The following is a 13,229-nucleotide window of genomic DNA, read 5'->3' as shown; positions in this document are numbered from 1 at the left end:
CACACACACACACACACACACACACACACACACACACACACACACACACACACACACACACACACACACACACACACACACACACACACACACACACACACACACACACACGTCAGTAGTATTCTACTGAAAATGACAGTGGAACAGAAACTACGAATACCTTCAGTCTGTTTTATGAAACTTAAAGTCAGTTTGCTTGTGCGGGGAAACACTAACTGATCAATTGTATTTCCAGTTTTAACAATCCAATTGGAAAACTGAAAATACTTCATATAAGAAAAACAGGTAAAAGTCAAAACAATAGACTCAAATGTACAAAATATTAAAAGTATACACAGTCACAGATTTTTGATTTATCTTGAGTGTGCATTCAGTTATCTTTTCCCAAAACAGATGAGCTTTAGAGAGATGTTTTAGCCCAATAAATGGGCTCATCATTTTCACAGTAGTCGGATTTCACCCGATGGCTAATAATGACATCTAGTGGTGATTTATCTCAACTGTGCTTCTGTTATTGTCTGGCAACAACAGGCTATACTGTGTTAAGGAACAAGCAAGACAAGAAAATGTATAACACATTTTAAAGTTACTGACATATGCCCCTTTTTAATTCAGAGTATTGCTGCTGGTGGTCATTTATTAACAATATCAACACTGCCGCCAAAGGCAGGCTCACAGCTGCCGTTCAGAATACAAGAATCATACCTGATACATCTCTGTAAGTCAATACCAACAGCCTGTTATATTGCTGAATATACTTACATATACAATATATCTTAAAGTGGGACACATTGGAAGACTAAATTTCATTCTTTTGCACACAAACAATGACTGTGAGAAGGCAAAAGATCATCAGACTCGTGTTGGCATCCATAAAAAAGTAAAAAGCAATGACATGCATCCTTGAGATGAAACAAAATCACAGCATGGTTTGGATGGTTTGAGTGTAGCCTTATGTGACATGTTCCCATTGCAGAAGAACCTGCAGATGTGTGAACTACATGTAAAACATTACACTTACACATTACACAAGTCACTACATGAAAAAGACAGATGCAGTTGCTTGAGGACGAATGCCCGCTGGAAAGTCTGACAATCAGTTTTAGAGTTTTCCAAGCAATATGGAACACCAAGCTGGCCAAATTTAAAATGTATGTTTTTCTTTGCATTTTGGCCTTCCACCCACAGTAAGCCGGTGTTTCTTGTTAGAACCCAGAATGGACGTTTGAAGAAGCAGAAGAGGTGCGTAAACTGCAGATGGACATTTGATAAAAATGCAAAAACAAACTGAGGCAAAGAGAAGAGTCTTGAATCATGGCAACGTGAAACAAGCATCCTACTTTAGCAAAATTCCTGCAACCTATGTGTAATTTAAAAAAAAAAAAAAACCCAAAAAACAAAAAACATGTCATTCTATCTTTGAGGACACCAGGATTAAGTCCAGTAGCTTTCATTGCCTCCCCAAGTAAAACATCTTCATAAAAACCATTAAATGCTTATGTGAACATCTGAAGAAGAACAAGATTTTCACACTTCAACCCTAAAAAAACCGCATGGCTTTATAACTCAGAGAACACTTTCACATCATTACACACAGTTAAGGACTTTTATTCACCAGTAGAAGGCCGACTGAAGCTTTTCTGCAAGTGAAGGGTGGCCCTGCTCTTTATTACCTGTTTTTTCATCTACCTCTACCAACTTTGAACAATTATTAGTCATCCCACATGCATTATCCAACACTGTAGAGAGGAAATCTACTACTACACCGTAAAACCGTTCACTCATACAAAGTACTGTAGGTGAACTCTTTCATAAACCAAAGAAATATAAATCCAGTTACACCATGCAAGCCTCACCAGAGAGAATGTGATAATTAAAACAAAACAAAACATCAAAACACTCAGCAAACAAATGAGCTTTAAAATGTATTTCTCTGATTTATTACCTGTACCAGATACACAATATGATTATAGTTCTAATAGCTCTGTGCAATTCAGTAAATATAACACTGAGATATGAGGATTAGGGCTTTAAAAATGGTTCTGAGATGTCTTCAAAGATAATAAAAGAAAGATGAGACAGATGTATTGGCGTTTCAAGGCTTCCATTGTTTATAAGGGCATATATAAATGTATGCAGAGGCATTGAGAAGCTTTGTGTACCTGCCATGATGGGATCATCAGTCTTATCCCTCCCCTCAGGAGCAAAGCACTAGAACGTCTGTTCAGTTCACATTTTTATTAAAAAGTATCCAGGTGATGTTTGGTGGTGAGGAAGGGTTTTACTTCCACTCAGAACAAAAAAACAAAAGTCAAACTTAACAGCATAGATCCTGAAGTTCAGGGTTGTCCTCTTGATCCCGTCTTCTTGATTCTCTCCAGGATCAGATCTTCTGCTATGAACTCTCACTGCGTCTAAAATGCAAACGGTTGAAACCAGTGAAAGATCAGCTTTTTACTACAAATTGTAAATGTGTGACTTTCAAATATAAATAAAATGGAAATCCCAAACTCTGAGATACAGCGTACAGAATGATACCAAAGAGACATGATGAAAACCTCACTGCAGCCTCTGTACCAACCTGTCCTTGCTGGGGAGTGGCTGGCTGGCCTGGAGCCTGTCCTGTCTGTCCATAGTACGCAGCCTGCTGCCTGTAGTATTCCGCCCAGGCTGCGCTGTAGTCTGGCTGGCCTCCCGTTGTGGATGCTGCTCCCCCTGCTGCTCCTGGGACTGCAGCTGCTGTCCCAGGAACTGAGCCACCTGCCTGGGCTGCAGGTGACAGACAAATGAGACACAACCCAGCTCACAAAGTTCATACTGAGTTCATGATGCAGAACTTAAACTAACCAGCAACAGTTCACCTGAAGAATTAAATCAATCACTATACACTAATTCTATTCAGGCTGTAGTGTGATGTGACAAGTGGCATGAAGTATACACTTAAACCATGCTCCTTCTAATTTTGGTCAATTTGTGAATGATGCACACTGTTCTCCAACAATGCAAGGGGTGGTGCAAGGGTGGTTCTAGAAAGTGTTTAAGGAATTTGAGCAAGTGAGTTTATGACTCTAAACATACGGACCAGCATACTACAGATGCTGAACCTATTACCAAATATACCACAATTACAAAACACAGCTATAAAGCCTCATAAATGTGTCATGATCAATGACAATTGAACAAAATGAAAATATAAAAATATTATTTTATTTATTTTATTTTATTTTTCATCAATTGAAAATGTGGGCTGCAACTAAAATTGAATTTGTATCAATTCGTTTTCAATTAAGAAGTTTGATGAGAATAATAACATTTAAGTGCTAATTTACTGCCCCAACAGTCCAGAACAGCAGCAAAACCTCACACTGAAAAAAAGCTTGAAAAAGAAAATGTTTGGGAGTTTTTACTTAATGACTAATCAAATAATTTAATTTTAAAATATATATTTATATGATGTGTTCATGTGCTTATCATATACTTTGTGTTTCACTGCTTTTAGGAGCTTTTTTAGGAGACAAATGAACTGACTGATGCGACTGATTGTTTAAACCCACAAATTATTTCAGCATGGGTAAGAAAAAAATTATCAATTTGCTTTCAGCAGGAAAAGTTACAGATGATGTTCTTTGGCAGGCTTACCCATCTTCTTGTAGTACTCCTCCCAGGCCTTGGTGTAGTCTGGCTGGCCCCCCGGCGTCTGTGCGGGCTGGGTGTGGTCCCCTGATGTTTGGGCACCTCCAGTTGGGTTTGCTGGGTACTGGGCTGGCACAGCCCCCGACGGCTGCTGGTAGTACTGAGCGTAGTAGGCTGCCCAGGCTGCGTTAGGGTCATTGGCTGCTGCCTTGCCTAGAAAAGATGCAGGGTGGAGGGGGTGAGGTCCTCATAGGGTGAGGGTGAGCCCCTGCTACTGGCCTGGAGACCGGGCTTGGAGACCAGGGGGGAAACAGAGACAGGGTTAGCCAGACCTGCTTAAAGTACAGATAGTGCATCTCATCACAACATTTCCATCAGTACTCCTGTGTACCTTCCCACATTTAGAAAAAAAATGTCATTACTCTTCAGAAAAGACTGGGAGGGATAAACAGTAACATGTGACTTGGGATGAAAGTACTGCAGTAGGGTTGATGTGTTTAATGTGCTAAAATGGGCAGAAATAGACATTAATCCCTGAAAACCAGGAGCGGTAGTGAATTCAAAGGTGACTCACTGGGGTCATGCGGTGCCTGGGGCTGCCACTGCTGATAGGTGTTGCTCCAGCCCTGAGGATTGTACTGGTGAGGACCTGGAGGACCACCACTGAGGAGAGGAGAAACAGTTTATTATTGAGAGTCCTTATCTTAAATGCTCTAAAGGACAGTTGCCATTAGTTGTAGCTACTCACTGTGGTGGTCCAGGTGCCCCAGGCGGTCCAGGGTTGTATGGGCTAGGGTTGTAGGGGCCCATTGGACCAGCAGGGCCTGGTCCACCTGGCCCCGGGCCCACAGGACACAGAGGACCCTGGAGGACATGACATAACCACACATCATATGAATGTACATGTTTATGAATCAAAATGGCTTCTGACTTGAAGAGTATAAAGGATTTAAGCTGGTTGACAGACTAAAGACAAGAATGGCGTGTACCTCAATCTTCTCCTCAATGAGCTGCTTGGCGTGGTCGATCTGCTGCGGTGAGCCCCGGATGATGAACAGCTTGAAGTTGGGGTCTCCGTTGGGGGGCGGCTGTCGAGAGATTTCCACAAACGCCCCTGTCTGCTGGTTGATGGACTTGACGTTCTCTCCCCCCCGGCCGATCACGAGCCCACACTTGTGGGCAGGAATAGAGAAGGTCATTTCCCCTCCAGGGGGACCCCAACCGCCTTGTCCCCCGCCACGACCCCTGTTGCCTGCAGGCATGCCTGGAGGACCTGGGGGACCCTGTAGATGGAGGAAAGAGAAAGCCTCAGGACTACCGCATAGTACTATAGATCTGTCTCTCTCTTGAATGTACATGCTTACACTGAGTGAAAAGAAGTTACTGCTTATGCTTTAAGATTTTGGTGGAGGATATTCAATTTTTTTTTTACAAGTGAAGTTCTACTGATGCAAATGTTATGAAGCTTAAAAGCTAAAAATGGGAATGCTATACATTCAGTTATCCAGAACAGAGATACTTTTCTACATTTTAGGGCCTTTTTCTATTGGTTTGTTTTAGAGTGAGACAGTTCATGCACGTGTGAGAGAGAGTTTACATACCCCCTGTCCCTCCTCCCTGACCCTGATGCTCTGCAGCAGGTCGTTGATGATCTGGGCAGCATGTTCGCAGCGGTCAGGAGGACCACTTATATGGGCAATCTTATCTGGACCAGTCCCATCATCTTAGAGAAAGATTTTAGTCTGCATTAAGCAATGCTTTCGACATTAACTTTGATTCAAATTACTAATGTGATTTGAAATGATTAGTGCTCAATTGAGAATCAACACTCAACTCTATTACCTGCTCCTAGTGTTCAAAATCACTGAGTTCAACACAGAAAAAAAACACGTCATTTGCTCTTAATCTTGTAATACTAGATTTTTGCAGGCACCTGCTGCGTGCACACAAACTCATGTAAAAAGGCATTTAAATAATTTGAAAACGGATAACGAGTTCATTGTTCTGGTGAGTGATTTTTGAGCTATCACTCATGTTGTCATTCCATAAAAGCTCAAACTTCAGTGATGATGGCTTGTTATGGTTAAGGTTACTTATAAACTGTCTTTTTGTGTTAGTTAACGGCATCAGATATCAAACTTTCATGTTGGTTTGACACTGATGAGAACCTGAATGCAGCGTGGAAAATGTAGAATTTTTGTAACTGCAACGACCATCACAGGGCCCTACCTTGTTTGAATTGTATCCGAACTCCAGCATCATTCTGGATTTTTTTGATCATCTCTCCGTTGCGTCCGATGACAACACCGACTGAATGTCGTGGTACTGGGATCTGAGTTGAAAACAAAAGTATTAATAAGCTTAGATTTGGTTCAACTGATCCCAATTCTAATTTTGCTCCCATGCACAAACTTACATCCATGCCTCCTCCCATTCGGGAGCCAAAGTCATTTCTTTCACTGTAGCCGCTATGGTCTCTCTCCCTCAGAATCTCTTGCACCATTTCCTGGGCTTGCTGAAAAGGAAAACCTAATGAATATAGTTCATGGAAACTCTGCAACACATTTATTTTGAGCTTCATAAGATGATTTTATGGCTGTACCTGGACTTTGTATGGATCTCCGATAATGCGCAGGGGTTTGTCAACGTTGGGTCCCTGAGAGGCATCCTGGATCAGGATCATCTTCACCCCTGCACGCTCCTAGAGGATCAAACTTCATGGTTATTTACAGCTTTACTGACACTACTCACTACACTCTGGCTTTACTGATTAACCTTTTTTCATGTAAAACAGCAATTCCACTGCACTGTAAAAGTGGGTACACATCTGTCTGAAAATACAAAAGCAACAGCCATGCGATATACCTGTAGTTGTTTGATAGTCTCTCCTCCCTTGCCAATGACAAGGCCAGCCTTGCCAGCTGGGATCATCATCTCATGAACCGTGCCATTCTGCCCATTGGTGGACTCGTGATAAGAAGAGGGGGGTGTACCCCTCCCTCGTGACACTATCTCATCCAACAGCCTCTTGGCTTTCCTAGCCGGGGAAGAGCTGACCAGTTACTCCACATCCATTTTAAGACATCATGTCATCAAGCTGATATTATGCCAAGGGACTAATATTACATCACATAATATTTATGAAATTAGGCAGTAGGCCCTCATAAAATGATAGAGCCTCTTTGCAAAAAATCCAAAACTTACTGTATAGAGTCGAGGGAACCTGTGAGAGAGACGCTCCTTTCTGGAAGGCCTCCGCTGTCTGGACACACACAGATAGAGTGTGTAGTTAACACCAAGAGGAAAATAAAATTGTAAAATGGAAAACTCTGGATAACAGAAGTGCAGATAGTACCTGGAGCAATCTGAACCTTGCAACCTGACTCCTGTTGAATTTTATTGATCTGTTCACCTCCACGGCCAATAACTGGGGATGGGGAGAAAGAAAGATGTGTGTTGTTTGGTGGGTCACACTTTTTAAAGTGGCATCTATTTGCGTCTTACATCACAGGATCAGAGTGGCATCAATATGTTTTTAAAACAGAGTTGGACTGCACTCACTGAGTCCCACCATGCTGTCTGGAACACTGTACTCCTCTGTGGTGGAGGCAGGTCTGGCACCAACAGCAAGTGAGGACAACAACAAAGAGGGAACAAGAGGCAACAAGTCAAGTAGTAGCAGCCTTTTAATTGTACTTTTGCCACAATCTTGTTTTACTCCACTCTTCTCTCCACTGCCATGATACAAAGGCTGAATACAGCTAATTATAACACAATCGACTGAAAAATACTACAAGATCTCACCTTTGTTGTGCAAGGGCAGCAAGCTGTGCGCCAATAGCTGAGATGTGATAGCAACAGAGAGAAAAAGAGAGTGAGAAAACAGAGCAAAGGAGAGGTTTTGGTTTACTGATGCACTCTGGGATGAGAATGTGAAAACAGACAGAGGAGGGGAAGTGTGGATACACAGGCTGTGAGTTATAAAAACCACAATGCAATAAGTATGAGTATAACTTAGCAGGATGAACTCACACAGTGCTTTAGCTGATTCCAAGTCACTCTGTGCAGCCAGTTTCTTGCTCTCTGGTTCATCTGTCAAATGAGGGAACAACAGATATACACTATAGCTGGGTGTGTGTGGTACACCACAAAGATATCTTTGGCATCTAAAGCCATTATCAACTATGCCACACAGAGTTGGTTAAGCAGTGTGGTTATTGCTACCTGCATCCTCCAGCTGTCGTTTCTGTGCAGTGAATGGAAAGCCATCTGATGCTGTGTTGTTGTTCATGGGAGGACCAGCATCACCCCCGATCTTAGCTGCAATCTGAAACACAAATGTAAAAGTCGATATATGTGCACATTTTAACATTCATGTATATTGTAAGGCACACATATGAATGAGCAGCATCTTATTACAGTGTGCAGCCTTTATCAATATACACTTGATTAGCACTAATGTACAGTGCAACAGTATATTAATGTCACTGTACAGTGTGTATTCAGTACGTATTAAATATGGACAATTGTATATTTTAACTGGCCTCTCTTGGTTATGTGTATAATTTGGCTTTTTAAATTGTATTTGTTTCTTAACTACCACATTTTGTTTTTATGATTTTTTTGTCCATCTATGTGGCCCAGGAGATCCACTATAATAATAAGACTGGATACAGTACATATTAAGTAGAATTTCGGTTTCCATAATACAGTAATGCAATGGAGCCTTAGATGTTTCTTTTCCCGGCATTGAAACTACACTAAAGTTAGATGCATCTAACAGTTATCTACTAGCCACATAACTGCATTACATAACTCGTTTTTGATATTGAGAACCACACAAATGCTACGATGTTTAATTTGTGCTGAAACCGTTTTATAGAGGTGTTGATTCAACATTATGGTCATTTTTGGAGGTTGCAGTTTGTGGTGCAGTTGAATTATATAGTGTTATATGGAAGATATGCTAATTAATAGAAATATGTCTCTGTACAATGCAATATGGTTCAATAGCATCACAAATTGCATTCTCCAAAATGACCAACAGTAGAATCGGCAACTCTCTCAAACAATTTCAATAAAAACTGATTATTAAATAACCTTCATGAAGAGAGGGTTTATTGCAGGACTGTTACGTTAGACTGGATTGTTTTTTAGCTCGGTGTAGCTAAACTACCAAAATATTAAAAAACAAATGAAAGAAATATAAAATGAAAGCAGAAAGAAGAAATAAAAATGAAACGATGCAAAAAAAAACCATACAAAATTGAGAGGATCGGGGTCAAACTGTGCCTTCAGTGCTTCTTTGTGCCTTAGTTAATGGATGAAGAATAGATCGGTTATATATAATAACCACCCCGCAGTTAATTTAAATGTCCCATATTCATAGATTTAGAGGTAGACAGTGAAATGAAAAAACAATGTCATGCGAATTAGTTATTTTATTTTGTCTATATATAGCTTTTTGGGGGCACAAGCTGCAGTATTTTAGCTAAGACATAACGAACACAAGCAGTGACATGTCCCAACTAGCTTTATTGTACTATTATGACATCATTAACTCGGAAAAATTTGTGAATTCAAAACATCAAGCCCCGTGTTTATGCTATGTTAGCCCTCAAGCTAACTTGAGCTAGCCCTCCCTCCAGACACGCTCATACCCGTCACATCCCTCACCTGCCGGGCCCGCTGCACCGCGTCCGCAAAGGCATCTTTCTTGATGCCTCCTGCTCCATTCCCAAGAGCTGTCTGTCCGCCGAGAGGGGGCCCGGAACCGGGCGGCGGCACCGCGTTGTACTCCGACATGTTGACCAGAAGACAGGCGAGGGAGCGGGAGTAGAAAACCGAGATCAGAGCTACGCAGGACTGGGAAGGAAAGTCAAGAAACTGACGGAGCAAGGAAAGCGCCGGAGACACGACGGCGGCCGCGAAGGTTCACTCGCGTTCTTGACTGTAGACATGGCTGTATATGTACGTTATTACTCTATGGTATGAGCTGAAACGATTTGTTGATTAACCGATTAGTCGATCGACAGAAAGGTGATTGGAGTATTTTCATAATGATCAAAATAATTGGCTAATATTTTCATACTAGATCAACGATTGTGGTCACTTTAAAAGCAAAAATATTAACATAAAAGCAATAGGCTACTGTTATTTTTCATTTCATTATTTATTTTTAACCACAATTTTACAGTATTTTTAATTTGCTTTCCAAGCCTGCAAAATATTGATTTGAACAAATACATTTTTTACATGCATACAGTAAACAATCAAAATATAATCTCTGCATTGACGTGATTACATAGCATTCAATTAATTAATGTAGGCCTACAGCTTAGCCTATAACAGTTTACATTATCACCAGAACATAACATAAACACTATTCACACATCTGATACCACTGGATATAGATGCACATTCCTTACAGTATCCAACAATTTTGGAAAACAGTGCTTTTCTGTTGGATACTTCACTCCCTTAGTTTCTACACTGCTTGTGAGTAACACCTGTTGTGTTTAAAAAGAGTGTCTGGGCTCCTACAGTGTCTGTGGAAATCCTGGTCTGGGGAACGGTGTCAAAATTCATTTAGTCCTTTTCTGGGAAAAAACAACCAATAGCTTGATGATTTTCATCTGTCAGAGGGATTCCATCCAGCTTCTCCACATAACTGGCCGAGGCACTGATGCTGCCGAGCCCAGAGGTGACATCAGAGTTTGCAGCTCTAATGTTCAGCCATTCAGACACCATGGCACATGCTCTTTGACTCAAAAATGTGCTCCCAAATTCTGAGGGAGCACCTCCACTCACTGAGAACAGAAGATGAATGGTGTAATTCATAACAACAATGCAGATATGTAAAATTTTTAAATTAACCAAAAACTCACTGCTTGGAATGCAGAATCCATCAATGCTAGCTGTCATCTTCACCGATGGTAGCGTTGGTTCCTCGGGTTCTGGTACAACAGCTTTCAACATCCGGTCTATGAGATCCTGCTCCCTCCTGTCCCACTCCTCTTCTGTCAGCTCAGGCTGTTTAGCTTGCCAGGGAAGTTCTAGCCTTTTCTTCTGTTTGTCTTCTGTGCTGAAGCAGTGGCCCTTGTTACGTATTGTCAAGTCATTAATTTTCTTGAACAACTCCTCACCTGTGATATGATGATAGTGGCTGACAACATGGTATCTGTTTTGACACTTTTCCACAAGCCACTGGAGGCCCTTGCCTTCTCCGGGCGATGTGTTCCTCAATGGATCTGTTGCTGAGCCAGTCACCCCAGGTGAATAGGACCATGCAGTGTCTCCAGACTCTCTCACTGAATGGCATCAAGAGCTCGACCACTACTTTGCGATCTTCTTCTGTAAATGCTTTTGAAATAGGAATAACCAAGAGAAAAATATGAGGGCCTGGAGCACACATGGAGACACTGCGCAGAACTTCACCTTTGAGCCAGTCAGGTGTCATCGTGTCTGTAAACCAGCCCGGTGCCTCAACAACTGTGATGTTTACTCCAGCAACATTTCTTTGTTGTTTTACACACATTGTAGTTCCTCTCTTACATTGGAAATCCTACCCAAAGGAAATAAAATGAAAAATTAGAACTATTAAAACAGATTTGACAAATCAAAGGTTGTCCTTATACCGTGTTCCTGGAATATTTCAGTTTAGGCAGTATATTGTGATACCTTCTTCATCCAATATGTGTCAGATAGCTCTTTGGAAAGGATTCTGTTTCCTGTCATACTCTTCCCTGACTCTTTTCTGCCAACAAGCACAACCCTCAGGTCAGTGATTGGCTGCTTCTCTCCTGGAAAACATGTAATGTTTTTCATCATAAAATAGTTACTAAATTAAAAATAAGTGACATGAAAATTTTTCCCTTACCTTTAAACAACTCTCTTAGTATTCTTGATTGTCTTTGAGTTGTATGCCTAATCCTTTTAGCCATCTTGTCTTCAGCCTCTTTCCTTGCCTCTATTTCCTCCGCACGGAGCAGGTCAACTTCATAATGAGGATTTTTGTTTCCTGCCCACATCTGTTCAATCTTCTCGAGGAGCTCCGTTACCTGCATCTCATCACTGCATTTCATGTTGTCCAGGACATGATACATGTTCCCACACCGCTCCACTAGCCACTGCAGACCTCCCTCACTCTCTATATGCTCTTCCACAGTCCTCCCTCCGAGCCATTCACCTCTAGTGAACACAACAATCGTGCGTTTCCAGATGTCATCTGTGAACAGACTCATGTGCTCCTGCACGGCTCTCTGGTATGATGCGTTGAAAGCAGATGCCAGGCCGACCACGAGGAGCACTGCGTGGGGGAATCCACTTCAGGGCTGGCCACTTACTGATTTTATGTTTTTAAAGTTTCATCACAACATGGAGCCTCTGCAGTAAACAGCACAATGGTGTGATTAAACACTCCTTCTGGGAAAAGTGTCAGGTGCTCTTCTAGTGAGTGTTTGAAGATCTGAGGAAATGATAAACCAACAGGAATGACTAGGAGAAAGGCATGAGGCCCTGGTGTACACAAATAGACGCTGTTCGTTATTTCTATCTGGTCCAACTTTGGGGTGTTTTCTAGTGGATAGTGCCACCACCAGCCTGGAGTATCCACCACAGTGACTTTTCTGCCATGTACCTCCAGCTGACCCACAACACTCTGGGCAGTTCTTCTGTTGGTTTCAAAAACACTTTTACCCAGTATGATGTTGCCAGTTGCACTCTTATGACTGGGGTTACCATGTATTTCTCTTCCACCTATCAGCACAATTCTCAACTCTGGAGAGTGTTGCCCTGATAGAGAGATGCAATATTCTTAAAATAAGTGCATTATATAAAACTGTAAAATTGTCCTTTCTGTAGAATCAATTGATTGATTATTTTGCATATCTGCATGGCAAGAAAGGCTCTGTAAGTTAATTACTAGTAATCACATGTGCCTGTGTAGGCTTCCTTATAAATTATGCTTACTATCGAAGAAAAACAGCATTATATGCGTGTCTAACATGAATTTAAAAACCTTTATACACCATTTCATCACTTCTTCTAACAATGTGTGATTGAATTATCCCTGTTAAATAAACTAACAAATAAATGAAATAAATAGTTTATTATACCCACCTTGATGTCCTGCCTAAACAACTGCACAATGTTGCATTAGAGCATTAAAAGACCTCACTTACCAGAGTTGGAAACAGCAGGTATATTATCCATTGTTTTCAATGTCCATGTTGACTTCTCTATTTCTGTTGGGCAGCTGTTTTGATAATAAGAAGGAAACTGACTTAAATTTCCAAATCTGCAACAGTCGGGAACAACACTGGAAACAGTGGAACTGAAGCTATAAAAACAGGAAGAGCGACATGATTCTGCTTGTCAGTCTTTTTGCTGGAGAGAAATATGGAGGGTGTGGCAGGATCTTTTGGATTTACTTCTATGACTGTTGATCAGAGAGGTCTGAAAGCGGTGTCAGAGACACAGCCTGTGAATAGGCAAGGCAGGTAACTGCTTGGGGCCCGAGGCTGTTAGAGAGTCAAACTTAACTCCCCAGCAATGTCTCAAAATGTGGCTCCCCACAACCAATGGAAGATAAACAA

General features: G+C 41.4%; 1 protein-coding gene and 1 pseudogene across 3 annotated transcripts; both read right to left on the bottom strand.

Annotated features, from left to right (window-relative positions):
* Window positions 1-617: 617 nt before the first annotated feature.
* Window positions 618-9,594, bottom strand: LOC130185646 (far upstream element-binding protein 2-like). Of its 3 annotated transcripts, none has more exons than XM_056402228.1 (18): window positions 9,310-9,591; window positions 7,858-7,960; window positions 7,666-7,725; window positions 7,438-7,474; window positions 7,195-7,247; window positions 6,989-7,060; window positions 6,838-6,895; window positions 6,499-6,685; window positions 6,236-6,334; window positions 6,050-6,148; window positions 5,863-5,965; window positions 5,235-5,356; window positions 4,623-4,916; window positions 4,382-4,497; window positions 4,208-4,296; window positions 3,640-3,846; window positions 2,582-2,769; window positions 618-2,414 (listed from the first exon to the last, which is right to left on the bottom strand). In XM_056402228.1, exons 1-18 carry the CDS (start codon window positions 9,436-9,438, stop codon window positions 2,406-2,408), a joined length of 2,025 nt encoding a protein of 674 aa, XP_056258203.1. In that variant the 5' UTR covers window positions 9,439-9,591; the 3' UTR covers window positions 618-2,405. The 3 variants fall into 3 exon arrangements, with proteins under 3 accessions (XP_056258203.1, XP_056258204.1, XP_056258205.1); XM_056402229.1 differs by having other exon boundaries at window positions 6,499-6,670; XM_056402230.1 differs by lacking the exons at window positions 618-2,414; window positions 2,582-2,769 and having other exon boundaries at window positions 3,704-3,924; window positions 9,310-9,594.
* Window positions 9,595-9,852: 258 nt separating this feature from the next.
* On the bottom strand, window positions 9,853-12,966 carry LOC130185648 (GTPase IMAP family member 8-like; annotated as a pseudogene).
* Window positions 12,967-13,229: the final 263 nt, after the last annotated feature.

The sequence above is a fragment of the Seriola aureovittata genome, chromosome 17 (assembly GCF_021018895.1).
Source record: "Seriola aureovittata isolate HTS-2021-v1 ecotype China chromosome 17, ASM2101889v1, whole genome shotgun sequence".
Lineage (NCBI taxonomy): Eukaryota > Metazoa > Chordata > Actinopteri > Carangiformes > Carangidae > Seriola > Seriola aureovittata.
The sequence above is the reverse complement of the archived record's forward strand: the minus strand, read 5'-3'. Positions and strand labels throughout refer to the sequence as shown.

Excerpts from the sequence above, each read along its gene's own strand:
- LOC130185646 (XM_056402228.1), bottom strand. The coding sequence starts at position 9,438 with ATGTCGGAGTACAACGCGGTGCCGCCGCCCGGTTCCGGGCCCCCTCTC. Across the intron at positions 5,357-5,862 it reads TCGGATACAATTCAAACAAG|ATGATGGGACTGGTCCAGAT; the intron begins GTAGGGCCCTGT and ends TCTTTCTCTAAG. Across the intron at positions 4,297-4,381 it reads GGGGCACCTGGACCACCACA|TGGTGGTCCTCCAGGTCCTC; the intron begins GTGAGTAGCTAC and ends TCCTCTCCTCAG.